Raw genomic sequence first — 13,867 nt, forward strand, 5'->3', positions numbered from 1 at the left:
GCAAAGAGCAAGGCCTGAGAAACACTTGCGTAATTGGCAGTATTATCTTTTTATGGCCAACAACCATAGCGGATAAAGGTCCTGAGACTGGCCTACAGGGAGTGGCACATGGGAGAGGAGGGCACGTGGTATTTCCCTTTCAATACATGCTCCCGTATTCCTTTCTAAAAACAGCTCGAATTCTTATTTCCCCACCACTAGTGTATGTGTTCTTTCCCTCCGTCGTCACTTTTTATGTTTTAAATAATATATATTTTTTCTTTTTACGGCCGCTCCTGTGGCATGTGGAAGTTCCCAGGCGAGGGGTGACTCCCAGCTGCAGGCCTACGCCCCAGCCACAGCAATGCCGGATCTGAGCCACCTCTGTGACCGACGCCACAGCTCGGGGCAACACGGGATCCTTAACCCACTGAGCAAAACCAGGGACCGTACCCGCATTCTCACGGAGACTGTGTCAGGCTCTTAACCTGCTGAACCCCAGCAGGAACTCCCATTGCCCCTTCTCATAGTTATGACGTCTCTCTTTAAGTGTCTTGACTGAATGTAAAGTTGTATCCCCCTTGCTATCAATTTCTGGGGCCACTGGGAAATAGGAGTGTCTTTGTGGAAATGATGTTGTTATTTTTGCTATATTTGTCTGCTGCTTGAATTTTGCCTGGTGTTATTGTTATTTATTGGCCTGTGGTTTTTCCCTTGGTTGGTTTGTAAGAGCTGTTTATGTAGAACAGATACCAACCTTTTGTCATCCGTGACACAAACACTTGAGCCCGTCCTATCATCTGCTTGGTGGCTTTGTCTACCAACCAGGTTACAGAAGGATGCTTGTAGCAAATGGAGTTTCAGCAGCTCAAACAGCAAACTGCTTGGTTTCATACCTTAACCAGCCTCTGAGAAGGGTCCGCAGGTGAATTCGAATGTTGATGGGTTCGATCTGCTTGTGGAAGATGCTGGCTCAGCGCATCTGCTGCATTTTCTATCACTCGCACTTTCTCCATGTTCCTTGAGCCCCAGGGAGGAGCCACGTACGTGTGCCTGACGTGTGGGAAGACGTAGTTTGATCTCTGAGCAGCTGTAATGCTCGTGGGAGAGTCCTGAAATGCTGTGTCTTTTTATTTTTTATTTTATTTTTAGAAATCACTCTATCCGCAAAGCCTCATCCACCTGTTGTGGGCAAAGTGACTCATCACAGCATTGAGTTATACTGGGATCTGGAGAAGAAAGCGAGACGGCAAGGACCCCAGGAGCAGTGGTTCAGGTTTTCTGTCGAAGAGGAAGACCCCAAAATGCACACTTACGGTATCATTTATACGTAGGTGCAATATTGAATTGCTTCCCATTTAGCTTTGATTTCTTGATTAGCTGGAAGGTGTTCTCTTGTCTCCAGGAAGACTCACTTTGAAATGAAGGAAAAGAATGAGTCTGCATCATTTGCAATCAGGCTTTTTATGAACAATGGTTTTTGGAAAGTAAGCCGTCGTGGTCCCTTTGAAATTAAACCTCCTATACTTTTGAGAGCTTCATAGGCATTGGAAATATTCCAATGGTATATTTTTAAAAATGCAAAACAGAGAGACAGACTCCAAGGAGCATTTGGTGAGTCGGATGTCGTTTCCATCAGGCTGTTTCGGTCACAGATGTGACAACTGCCGACCACGGGTCACCCCACCGTTCACTTGTGAACACTCTTTCCAACCAACCTGACTTCTCAGCTTCCATCAGGGCTTCTCTTTTTACATTTCTTGAAAAAAAAAAAAACTTGCTGAAATGTAGTCGACTTACAAAGTTGTGTTAATTTCAGGCACACAGCAAAGTAAATCAGCCATGCATACACGTATACTCATTCCTTGCCAGTTCTTTTCCCCGTATAAGTTATCAGGCATCCTGAGTAAATTTCCCTGTGCCCTAAGTTTATCTGTTGGCTTTTTTTTTCTCCCCAGTCTTTTTAGGGCAGCACCGAAACATATGGAGGTTCCCAGGGTCAAATCAGAGCTGTAGCTGCTGGCTTACACCACAGCCACAGCAACGCTAGATTCAATCCACATCCGAGACCTACACCACAGCTCGCAGCAACCTCAGATCCTTAGCCCACGGAGCAAGGCCAGGGATCGAACCTGCCCCTTCATGGATGCTAGTCAGGTTCGCTTCTGCTGAGCCACGATGGGAACTCCATAAATTTTTTCTATCTGACCCCTTGGCCCCGGCCTTTTTCCAGGTTTTTTGACTTTCGTAAGTACCATTGCTATCCACTCAGCAAGACATCATTTTGTACAATCAATCACCGAGTCATCAGGGCCTTTTTCTCTTTGCCGTCCCCTTGAGTGCATTTCCCTCTGTTCGTCTTCACACCACACAAATATCAGGTCCAAGACTGCCCTCCTCCAGAGGCCACCTGAAGTAGCCCTCCTCTGCCCAGCGGTCCTCTCTGTCACGACCTTCTTTCGTTCGCCTCATGACATTGAGCTGTGCCAGGGACCTTGTACTGTTTGCCTGTTCATTTTCTGCTTCCCCACCAACATCTAAACTCTACACAAGGGAGTTCCCGTTGTGGTGCAGTGGGAACGAATCCGACTAGGAACCATGAGGTTGCGGGTTTGATGCCTAGCCTCGCTCAGTGGGTCAAGGATCCGGCGTTGCCATGAGCTGTGGTGCAGGTCACAAACGTAGCTCGGATCCTGCGCTGCTGTGGCTCTGGCGTAGACTGGCAGCTGTAGCTCCGATTAGATCCCTAGCCTGGGAACATCAACATGCCGCAGGCGCGGCTCTAAAAAACAAACAAACAAACAAATAAATAAATAAATAAAAAAACCCTCTACACAAGGCAGATAAGATTCCTTCTTGCTTCACGCTCTATCTCCAGCTCCTTCACTGCATTTCCACGCAGGAGGCCCTCGAAATACTTGTTGCATGAAGAAGTAAGTGCAGCAGGAATCGTCAGGAAGTCATTTTCTCCTTTATTTTCATTTCAACCCTTATTTCTCCCTCTGACAGTGTTACTGATGGCCGAGTGACTGTGTTTCAGGATGAGACCAAATACGAGACACAGATAGGGTTTTATTTTATTTTGTCTTACTCATTGGCCATGCCCTCAGCACGTGGACGTTCCTGGGCCAAGGATGGAACCCATGCTACAGCTGTGGCAACGCCGGATCCTTAACCTGCTGAGCCTGGCCAGGGATTGAACCCCTGTCCTCACAGAAATGAGGTCAGGTGCTTAACCCACCGAGCCACAGTGGGAACTCCTGAAATGTTATTTTAATCATGTGTTACTCTCTGGTAGGTAGTTTCCAAGAGCATGAATGATGGTTTAATAAGTATTTCTATGGAGAGAGAAAAAGACATTTTTTCTGTCTATTTCCCTTGTGCCATGAGCCATACTTGGGCACGCTGGGTGGGGCTGCCTGGGTACTCCTTGCTTTCCTGTTTCCGCCTCGCCTTTGCTGGATGACCAGCAACCATGTCCACGGGCCTCCAGCCGGATGTGTCTGTGTTCTGTCCCCAGAGTGCTCTCTGGTCCTGGAGTTCACCTGGACGGTTGCCTGGCATTGCGGGGCCATCTGGGAGCTGACAGGGCCCCATCTCTAAGCAGGATTTTGAGATGCCCACCTTGCCTCTGAGACTTGGCATGAATCTCGACACTAGGTGGCAGAATTAGACCGTGTTAAACTCGACCCCTTTTCTCCCTTGTGTCACTTTCCAGAGGCATCCTTAAAACTAGCAAATGCCTTTCTTTAAAAAAGCAATTAGACCATCTGACCTTGGACTTGTGGACTTAAGAGCCTCTTTTTGCCTTGTCTGTTTCTGCTCCTCTTCCCACCCAGTCAGTCTTGAGTCAGTGCTGTCGCCTCAGACAGGAGCTCTCCTTCTCACAGCCAGTTTTGTGGGTTTTCCCTTTGCAGGCTTCTACTGTGCTTTCCTGCGTGGGGCCGTGGCATTTCCCCTATTAGGTGGCATGTAGGATCCGTTTTCTGACTGGTCATTGCTGGATCCGCAGGTCCTCTAGCCGCCCAGCTTCTTTGCTTGTTGAGTTGGCTGCGTCCTTCTTGCCCACATCGCTTCCCTCTATCTTGCGAGATCACTTTTCTTTTTAATCTTCTTTCTGTCCGATTGTCTTCCCGTGGGTGTCCCCTGCTTAAAGGATGAAGGTCAAACTCTTTAGACCAACACTGGCTGCTCTTCACCGTTTGCAGCAACCTGCCTTTCTTGCCGTTTCTTATTTCTGAGCACAAACCCTCCAACAAAATCTGCTTACTGTCCTTTAAATATGTCTTGACTTTTCCTGCATGTATGCTCAGCTATTTTTCCTTGTTGGGACAGATCTCCCCTCCTCCACCTTTCTTCCGTCCATGTCAGATTCTGCCTCAACTGAGAAGCTCTTGCTATTGTCTCCCCAAGTTCCTATGGTAATTGGTACCCATATCATGCATTTCACTTATTCCATCAGCACCTGCCACGTGCCAGGCACTGTTTTGGATGCTGGAGGTGTGGCCTTGGACAAACAGACAAAATTCCTCCCTCGTGATGAGGAAGACACATGTTAAGTAAGATACATAAGTAAAAATAGAGCGTCAGAAGGCGGAGTCCCAAGGAGGAAAAGTGGGGGAACGTTTGGGAGCTTGGCATGGAGGGGAAGAAGGCTTCACTGAGCAGGTGACAGCTGAGAAGCCAGTGAGGCGGGTGTGGAGCCCCGTGCATCTCTGGAAGAACGTTCCAGGCAGGAGACACAGCAGGTGAAACATCAAGGAGTGAAGGCAATGAGAAGGCCAAGGGGGGATGGGGTTGGCGTGGGGACGGGGGCAACCCCTGGGAGCTTGGGGGCTGATGCTCTGAGAGATAGAAAAGGCACCGGGGAGGGCCGTGGTGGTCACACCCTTTGAGGGTGACCCTGGCCGCTGAGTGGGGCAGAGGCTGTGGGGAGGCAGGATGGCTGGAGCAGCTGGAGGGGGAGTGGCTCATTGGGAAGCTTTTTTTGCAGTAATTGATGGAGGCAATAACAGAGTGTGAAAGGTGGTTGACTTCAGGTGTGCGTTGCTGGGGGATCGGATGTGGGGTGGGAGAGGAGGAGGATTGTCAAGGCAGCATCAGCAGAGGCCTCCAGGCTTGGCCACGGGCCATGCAAAGCATCAGCTCCGGAAGCGCAGTGACTTGCAGTGGTGGTCTATGTGGGGCATTTATGTCCCACATCGAGCACCCTTTGTGTGTCACCTCCGCTCATCTTGTCCTTTCCCCATCATCCTGGCTGGTGGAGTGGCCTCTGCTGGGATGCTGCCAGTCATGGTGGCAGTGGAGGCAGAGAGTGTGGTGCCCTGTTTCCAGAAGCTTCCACCCAGAATGAAACGCTGCCCCTCTGTGCCTACTTCATTGCTCAGAGCAAGTCCTACAGCTGTGTCTGAGCTTAGCAGCACTGGCATCTAGACTCCTGAGGAGGCCACCAAGTATCTGAACAACAGGCCAGTCTTCCACAGGTGGCACCAAGGGTTTTGGCCTGAGCATCTTGAACAACAGAGACTAGGGGTGGAACCCAAGCCCGTCTTGGCACTAGTGGGCATCCAGATGGTTTTGGCCAAGGAGGGGCAGCTGGGAAAGAATGAGTCAGGGGAGAGGCTGGGCTGGAGAAACGGATTTCCGAGTCCTCAGCAGAAGACGGGATTGGAGTGCTGGGAGCGGGGACACAGCGAGAGAAGAGAAGTCTGGTCATTGAGTCCCTGGGCATGTCCGTACTTGGCTGTGTTTCATGTTTGCTCAGCTCTGGCATCAAATATTTGCTTTGATAACAAAATAAGGGTGTGCTTCATTCTTTGGTGTATTTCCTCTGCTGTGGAAGGGTTCTGAGACTGTTTCACCTTCAAGCTACCCTGCCTGGTCTGCGTGAAGCTCTGCTTCTCCACGGGTCTGATGAACCGCTCCCGTTAAACATGCCCGCATCTGTGCGGCCATCACTGGGGAGGACCCGGGGGGGGGGCTGGCAGCTGCGTCTCTGGTCCTCTCCTTGGGCATCTCTACTGATGAAAGCCTCCAGCCTCCATCACCCTGCCCCGTGGCATCTGTTTTGTAAGGCGGCTCTGTGATTTTTCTTTCCAGGGCTTTTTTTCATGCTATTTGCTTCATGGTGATCCTATGATACTTAGCAATACTGGATTTTATTGGGGGCACTTTGGGTTTTATTTCGGTCTAAAGCTATGTTAAGTCTTTGCCACCTGGCAATTGAATTCCATTGAGGTTTGGACGTGATAGTCTCACTGAGCTCCAAAAGACCTTTTCAGATGCCGCAAATTGCAGGCTCCGGTTCTATGGCTCAGATAGCTATAGACGTGGACCTATGTTCATATAATGATAAAATCCACCTACTCGTATGGCTGCTTTGTTCCAAGCTGATGTATTTGGGTTTATTGTTGTTATTATTGCTTAGACCACATAGTTTTTCTGAAAATTTATCTCAGTCTTAGGGCCTTTCCTTTCATGGTAAATGTATTTATATCTCTCTATATGTTTTTTGTCTTTTTGTCCTTTTTTAGGGCTGTACTCATGGAGGTTCCCAGGCTAGGGGTCTAATTGGAGCTGTAGCCGCCAGCCTATGCCAGAGCCACAGCAACGCAGGATCCGAGCCACATCTGCGACCTACACCACAGCTCACAGTAATTCCGGATCCTTAACCCACTGAGCGAGGCCAAGGATCGAACCCGCAACCTCATGGTTCCTAGTTGGATTCGTTTCCACTGTGCCACAGCAGGAACTCCTATTTATATCTATTTTCAACACTTCAGTTTTTGGTTTTTTAAGGCTGTTGGTATCCTTTCTTCATTGTCTTTATTATAGTTTCTTCTTTGTGGATACGTGGTGTATCAGTTAGGTATTGCTGCATAACAAAATAGTCCAAATTTAGCTGTTTTGCTCAGAGTGTAAAGTAATCATCTGTTTGCTCGTGATTCTCCAGTTTGAGCAGTGTGGGGGTGGCCTGTCTCTGCTCCACGTGGTCTTGGCTGGTGTGGCTCTGTTGGGGGTGAGGAATCCACATGGCGTCCCTCATGTGGCTGATGCCTCGGCTGGAGTGGCTGGGACATGGATGGCCGACTGAGCTCTGGTGTTTTCCTTTATTGTCTGGCATCTTCCAAACTCTCACCAGGTTCGCCCCTCCCTCCAGTGGGGAAGTTAGCATCTTCACACGGAGGCTGCCTTCTGAGGGGGCAAGATCAGAAGCTGTCAGTCATCTTAAGGCCGGCTCAGAATTGCATGGCAGGCCTTTGCCGCAGCTCACCTGGTTGGGGGGAGGAGCTAGACTCTAAAGGAGGGAAATGAAATGTACACCTGAAGGATGGGAGGAGAGCTGGAGGCCACCTTGACAAACACAACTTCTTCTGGTAAAAAGAAATGCGCTGCAAGGAAAGACGGCATCAGTTAGGGAGGCTGCGTCCTCCTGCAGAAGGCAGGGGAGCACAGATGAAGGTCAGAAGGTGTGGCTGAGCCTTGGGCTCTGTCCACTGGTGCCAAATAGGCGGAGACAGGGTTTTGGGTGGAGAAACAAGTAGCTTTATTGCTTTGCCAGGCAAAGGGGACCACAGCAAGCTAGTGCCCAAAAAACTCTGCCCTCCCTTGGGAGAGCTGAGGAGGTGGTTGTATAGCTTTGGCATAGAAAATAGGCCATAGATAGGGATCATGGTAGATGCAAAAGCCTGCATTCTTCAGAGCTGGTGTTTAGTGGCCTCTGGCCTGGTTCTGGTGGTCCTGGAGTGAAGGCTGCTTCGCCACATCTTCCATTTGTTGGGGGTTTTAGTTCAGCAGAGGAGCTCAAAGGTACTGTTCTGCGCATCCCTTGAGGAGGAAGCGGGATCCTGCCTCGGAGCTGCGCCATTGTTTCTTGACGGCTCCTCCCCGGTCTCTGCGTCCCCTCTCTTCCCTGAGAAGCAACTGTTCAAACCTGCCCTTGGGAACTCAGGCAAGGGCCTGGAGGCTGAATGAGGCCCATTTCCCAGAAGAAGAAATGGGGGGGGGGGCACAGAAAGGCTTTTGTGCCCAAGAGCCCACAGGGTCCTGCCCAGTTTCAAAGGGCCCCGACACCCTCATCTTCTTCTTGGCGCTGTCAGCGCTCTGCCTGCGAAGTCATGTAGATTCTGGTGCCTGAAGTAACTGGTGATGCGAGAAAGGCATCTCTGAGCATTCAGGACTTCACTCCAGCTTACAGTTTTTTCATTTTGAATAAAAAATGAAGGGAGAGAAACACAAAGGGCCGAGGTCTCTGAAAGTGGCTCTCTAGGTCCCTGAGCCGGGACTTCTCTCGGGAGCGAGTCCAGACCTGTCCGCTCTCCGGGGCACCAGATCCTTCTGTTAGCGCTCTCTGCTCTCGCCGGCCCCGTCCATCCCCCCACGATTCCAGGTCCTTCTCACCCAGCCTGCCTTTCTCAGACCGCCCGCGTCCCTCCTTCCCCCGCCCTGTCTGCCTCTCTGTTCGGGAAGTTCTCACCCCGTGTCTCACTTTGCATCAGAGGCCCCTCCATGGAGGACACGCTTTGGGGCCCCCGCTCTCCTTGCTCGCCCTCCCAGCGGAGGAATTATGTGTCTGATGGGTGAGTTTGGGAGCTAGACCTTAGAAGCCTTCTGGGGCCTTAGAAACTCTCCTGAAGCATGCTCCTCCCCCAGACCAAGGGCTGGGCTGCCTCTCAGGTACGCGCCTGATGCTGCGCCGTGTCTGCGGGGAGAGACGGCTTTTCCAGTGGGTGCTGGGGTGAGTGGGTGAGGCTGTTGAATTGATGGGTGAGGTGTGAGCCCACCCACCCGGCCCAGAAGGAAGCCGTGTTTTCCTAAGAGCCCTTATCATTGGTGCTGCCCCCCTCCCCCGGCACTGTCACTTCAGCCTGACCCAGCTGCCACCCTGACTGCCCTTCTGCGTGCCCCCACCAGCAGGAGCGGACGGATCCATCTCAGCCCTGAGCTGGTCTGGGGCTGCATCCCCCACCTTCCTTCCCGGCACCTCCCAAGTCATGGGTACCGGACAGGTTTGTTGAGTTGCCTGGAAAGGGATTGATGTGTCATATTTAGGTCTCACGTAAACACTTTTGAAAGGTGAACTGTGAATCCCAAAGTATGATTCTGGCCTCTGCACAGGTCTGCTGAAAATGAAAGAAAAATTAGAAACGGAGAATGGAGAGAGTGATGGTAAGCTTGGCGCCCGGGGAGCTGTGGGGAGTGTCCTGAAAGGCGACAAAGGCTGGGCTGATGCGGATGTGGGAGAGAAGAAAGCACTGGAAATAGTACCTCCTCAAACACACACTCCCTCCACCCCCTCGCAAATCAGGTCTTTGGGTTCAGGGAAAGAAAAATTTAGATGAGGTCTCTGAAAGAGAGACATGGAGGTTCATAAGGGGCCCAGTGAAGACTTCTGGCAGCAAAGGGGAGCCGAGGATTGGGGTGCGATTCTGTGGCCCCTTGGAGCCCTGGTGACCTTGAAAGTATGGTGGGCCCAAGCAGCCCCCAGGCCGCCTCACAGGCAGAGGGGCAGGGTCTCTGCACTTTTGCTGGGTCCCAGCGTCTCTCGAGCCAGCAGCACTGCCTGCCTGCGATTCTTGGTGCTTGTTGTGTAGGCTCCAAATGATTCCACTCAGTCCTTGCCTCCCGAGGCGTGTGGATTTCCATCGCAGTCTCGGATCAGCTTTCTCTTCCGCGCCCTCTTCCCGCAAGGGTTTTCCTGAACGAGCCTGACCTCCTGGTGTGATGGGAGCGCTGCCTGACTCTCCAGCGGGGCAGCCTCCTCTCCTCTGCATCCTCCCCTGTAGTAGGGTCTTTCCTGCAATCGGTAACAGCCGCCAATTAGACCGCCTCACCCATCCTCTCCAAGACCCGCCCGAAAATCACACGTGCCATTGGCCTGCTCACTGCGCTTTCTAACGTGAAGCTTTGCCACTTGCGACACATAATGATCCTTTCTCCAAAGTACAGAATGATGGGTGTTGGCCCTGGGGGGGGACTTCGGCACAGAGAGCACCTGCCGGGCGGGGGTGGCCGCCCGGCAGGTGCTCTGCTGGGGCGGGGCAGCCTGGTGTGACCGATGGACGCCACCAAGACCAGCCCTGGAGTGAAGGACACTCAGAGATCCTTCCACCCGCTCCGGCGTAACGCTCGGGTTGCTGCCTCGAGTCCCGGGTGGCGTCATGCCCTGTGTCTCCTCCCGTCTAGGGGATACGCGACGAAGCACGTGGTGGAAGGTCTGGAACCACGGACCCTGTACAGGTTTCGACTGAAGGTCACCAGCCCCTCCGGAGAGTACGAGTACAGCCCCGTGGTCGCAGTGTCAACGACCCGTGAGTATATGCAGCCTTCTAGACGCGTTCGTCTAAAGATGATGAGCTGGCGAAGGTGAAGGAGCTCTGTTCTTTGCTCAGCCTCCGGGAAGCAGAACCGATTCTGTTCTTGTTCTTTGTTTCAGGGCCGCACCCGCAGCCTATAGAGGTTCCCAGGCTAGGGGCAAATTGGAGCTTCTGCTGCCGGGCCTACGCCGCAGCCACAGCCACGCGGGATCCGAGCCGTCATCGACCTACACCACGGCTCACGGCAACGCCAGATCCTTAACCCACTGAGTGAGGCTGGGGATCAAACCCGCGTCCTCATGGAGCGAGTTGGGTTTGTAACCCGCTGAGCCACGGTCAGACCTCGGGATCCCTTCTTAAACCCTGTGATAACTTTGCTCCCGGGCAGGCCTGGGGCCACAGTGGAGGGACAGCTAATTGTGCTTTAGCAACAGCAGAGCTGTGCCAGCGCTGCCCTCGGAGGGTCTGTTCAGAAAAAAGGAGGGAGTCACCTTTCTCAGGAAAAGGGCCAGCGGGGTGTGGGTGGAGCAAGAGTCCCCACACAGAGAAACAGGCTGCGGGTGTCCTCAGGTGAGAGGCCCACCTGGCATTTGGTCCCTTTGGGATGACTTCAGTGTATCTGTCGTGATTGACGCCGTCTGATTCCTGGGGATGCTGTGGGAGAGGAAGCAGGAACCGTGTAGCTTCCAACCACAGGTCGAGGTGGGGAGGGGGACAGGCCGCACCCTCGGCCCAGGGCAGATGCGAGGGACAGGTGTTCTAAGCCACTGTAGAGGGGCTGGGTCTGCAGTGCTGTCTTTGAACTCGAACGCCGCTGTGAGGACTGAAAGGGTCAGACGCCTTCTTGCCGGCCCACCTGCTGCAAACAGACCTTTTTTTTTGGTGGCGCAAGGGGAATCTTTCTTTTGTGAGTTATTTTAAAACTTGATTCAATACAGCGTTTGGCTTCTGTTCCTACATGCATTTTTCTGTGACTTGTGTCCTGTAGGCACTTGCTCCCGACATTTGTGTGTGGATGAAGGACAGCTCAGATTTTGAGTTGAATCGTTAAAACAGCTCCCATCCCTAATGCAAACAAGGCCTTGGGGATGGGGGCTTGGGGTAGCCCAGTGAGAACTGAGTTAAAGCTGAGGGCGGTGACCCCGTCCACACCCCCAAACAGTGCTCAGCTAGCGTGGAGGGAGAAAGAGGATTTCAGAGGCGATGCCGACGCGACGTGGTCAGTGTGGAGAGGCAGGCAAGAGGGCCTGGGGCTGCACCTGGCGAGGCCGAGCGCCTTTGCTTCTCTGTGGACGGTCCTGAGCTCCTGGGGCTTTTAGGGGCAAGAAAGGAGGGCAGAATGTGTGTTGGGCAGAATGTGTGTCGGCTGTGAGTGAGTTGAGGATGGAGCGGGCAGGAGAGAAGGACGGGTGGCAGAGGGAGTCTGGAGGGGAACTCGGGCGGGAAGCGCCCCCAGGCCTCCTTTCAGCTCCTTGCAGCCTGCCTGCAACTCCACACCCCCGCCCCCCTACACCCACCCCACCCCTCCACTGCTGGGCCTGTGGAGCCACTTCAGGGCAGAGCTCTGCTGGGGGCTCTTCCTCTGTGGCGCCCCCCATCTGCCCAGCACTCAGCTCCTCCCCAGCACAAAACCAAGTCTCTCCTCCTCTAGTAAAGCGCCTTTGTTTGTGTGTTTGTTTAGGGCCGCACCTGCGGCGTATGGAGGTTCCCAGGCTAGGGGGCGAAGTGAGCTGCAGCTGTGGGCCTACACCACAGCCACACGGGATCCGAGCCGTGTCCATGATCTACGCCACAGCTCACAGCAATGCTGGACCCTTAACCCACTGAGTGGGCCAGGGATCACACCCACATCCTCATGGACACTAGTCGGGTTTGTCTCCACTGAGCCACCACGGGAACTCCCTTGCTGCTTATTTGACATATTGGATTCTCTTCTTGTCCCCACCCCACTTCTGTGCCCCTAAAGAGCCAGCGTGATGGGTCGGTCCCATTTAGTTACAGAAGGTCCTTAAGGAGTTCCCGTTGTGGCACAGTGGTTAACGAATCCAACTAGGAACCATGAGGTTGCGGGTTCGGTCCCTGCCTTGCTCAGTGGGTTAAGGATCCGGCGTTGCCGTGAGCTGTGGTGTAGGTTGCAGACGCGGCTCGGATCCCGAGTTGCTGTGGCTCTGGTGTAGGCTGGTGGCTGCAGCTCCGATTCAACCCCTAGCCTGGGAACCTCCATATGCCGCGGGAGCGGCCCAAGAAATAGCAAAAAAAGACCAAAAAAAAAAAAAAAAAAAAAATAAAACCAGAAACTTATCTAAAAAAAAAAAAGAAGGTCCTTAATACACAGTTGGATGGATCCTTAACGAGCAGACAGAAAGGCCCGAGGCAGCATCAGGAGGAGGAGGACGACTGATTGTCTCAGCCTGCTCTCCCTTCTCTTGGGGGCTGGGAAGGTACTGGGCCTACCAGGTGAGGGGGACCTGGATGCAGAGCCCAGCAGAGGGGGCCACTGGCGTGCTTAACACCACACCCCCCCAGCCAGGGGCTCTGGGGCCTGCTGGCCAGAGTTTCCGTGGAGTCAGTGCACCGTTTGCAGCTCTTCTAGTAAGGCAGGAACCACCAGAGCGCTCAGCCCATCAGCTGACACGGCTGTGCCTATGGGCCTGGTATGCCTTCTCCTGGCAGAGCTGGCTTCCAGGAGGCAGCCGTGGACAACTGGTCTGGTGGCCCAAGGCATTTGTTACTGCAGTCCGTGGCTCCTGTGGGTGATTAGATCTAGCCCCCTCTGGGGGTGAGGGCGTGCTGGAGGCTCCTGGTGATGACCCTGTGAGCCTGACTCCGGGGGCAGGTCACAGCACACGTGACTGCAGCCAGACACAGTCTGGGCCTCAGGGCCCTCTCCCGGGCGCTAAAGGTCATACCCTTCCCTCTGCCTGGCTCTGCTCGCTCATGCTGCTGTTCCTGTAATATCCAAAGCAGACTCTCTTAAAGCGTCCGATCATGCTAAACAAAGAATTAAAAAGGGGCACATTACATAAAACAAATGAAAATGCTTCTGTGGCTTGATAATTTGCATTCAGTTTGAAAGTGTTTTAATGAATTACAAAAGCATGTACTTGCTTGAATAAAGGATGCTCAGCCTTCCCCCCGCCCCCGCCACCCCGCCCGGCCCAGGTACAGTACACGAGACTCTTGCTTAAATGAGGCATGCAATTTTAATCAGTTGGGCCCTTAAAAAGAAAGAAAAACAGCTGCTGCTTGTTAATTGGCAAATATTTTCTCCAGTGAGCTCATCATTTTTTCACTGCTTTTAATAGAGCCTTAAATTTCACCAAGAAAGGTGTTATCACCATATTTTAATATCTCTCGGGGCATCTGCAGCTAAATGACCCTCTCACAGCGCATGAGCAATGGCTTCTCAAAGACCCCTCTGCATCCCGCCACTGGTCAGGTGTCCCCTCCTGTGGTCCTGCCTGATGGATGCCGTCCAGATAGGGAGGTGCTCATGGATGTCCTCACCACGGGCAGCATCCGTTCTGTATTTTTTTAAATATATATATATTTTTTCTTTTTTATTATGTAAT

At 52.6% G+C, this 13,867-nt stretch overlaps 1 protein-coding gene across 10 annotated transcripts in view; it reads left to right on the forward strand.

Annotated features, from left to right (window-relative positions):
• FANK1 (fibronectin type III and ankyrin repeat domains 1) overlaps nt 1–13,867 on the forward strand; it is a 112,188-nt gene that overhangs the window by 70,002 nt on the left and 28,319 nt on the right. For 9 of the 10 annotated variants that reach the window (XM_021072601.1, XM_021072603.1, XM_021072604.1 and 6 more), the window contains 2 exons: nt 1,132–1,309; nt 10,165–10,289. In XM_021072601.1, the coding sequence (XP_020928260.1) occupies nt 1,132–1,309; nt 10,165–10,289 (303 nt within the window). The remainder of the gene's footprint in view (nt 1–1,131; nt 1,310–10,164; nt 10,290–13,867) is intronic. The other variant, XM_021072606.1, reaches the window with a different exon arrangement.

This window comes from Sus scrofa, chromosome 14, assembly GCF_000003025.6.
Source record: "Sus scrofa isolate TJ Tabasco breed Duroc chromosome 14, Sscrofa11.1, whole genome shotgun sequence".
In the NCBI taxonomy this organism is placed as follows: domain Eukaryota; kingdom Metazoa; phylum Chordata; class Mammalia; order Artiodactyla; family Suidae; genus Sus; species Sus scrofa.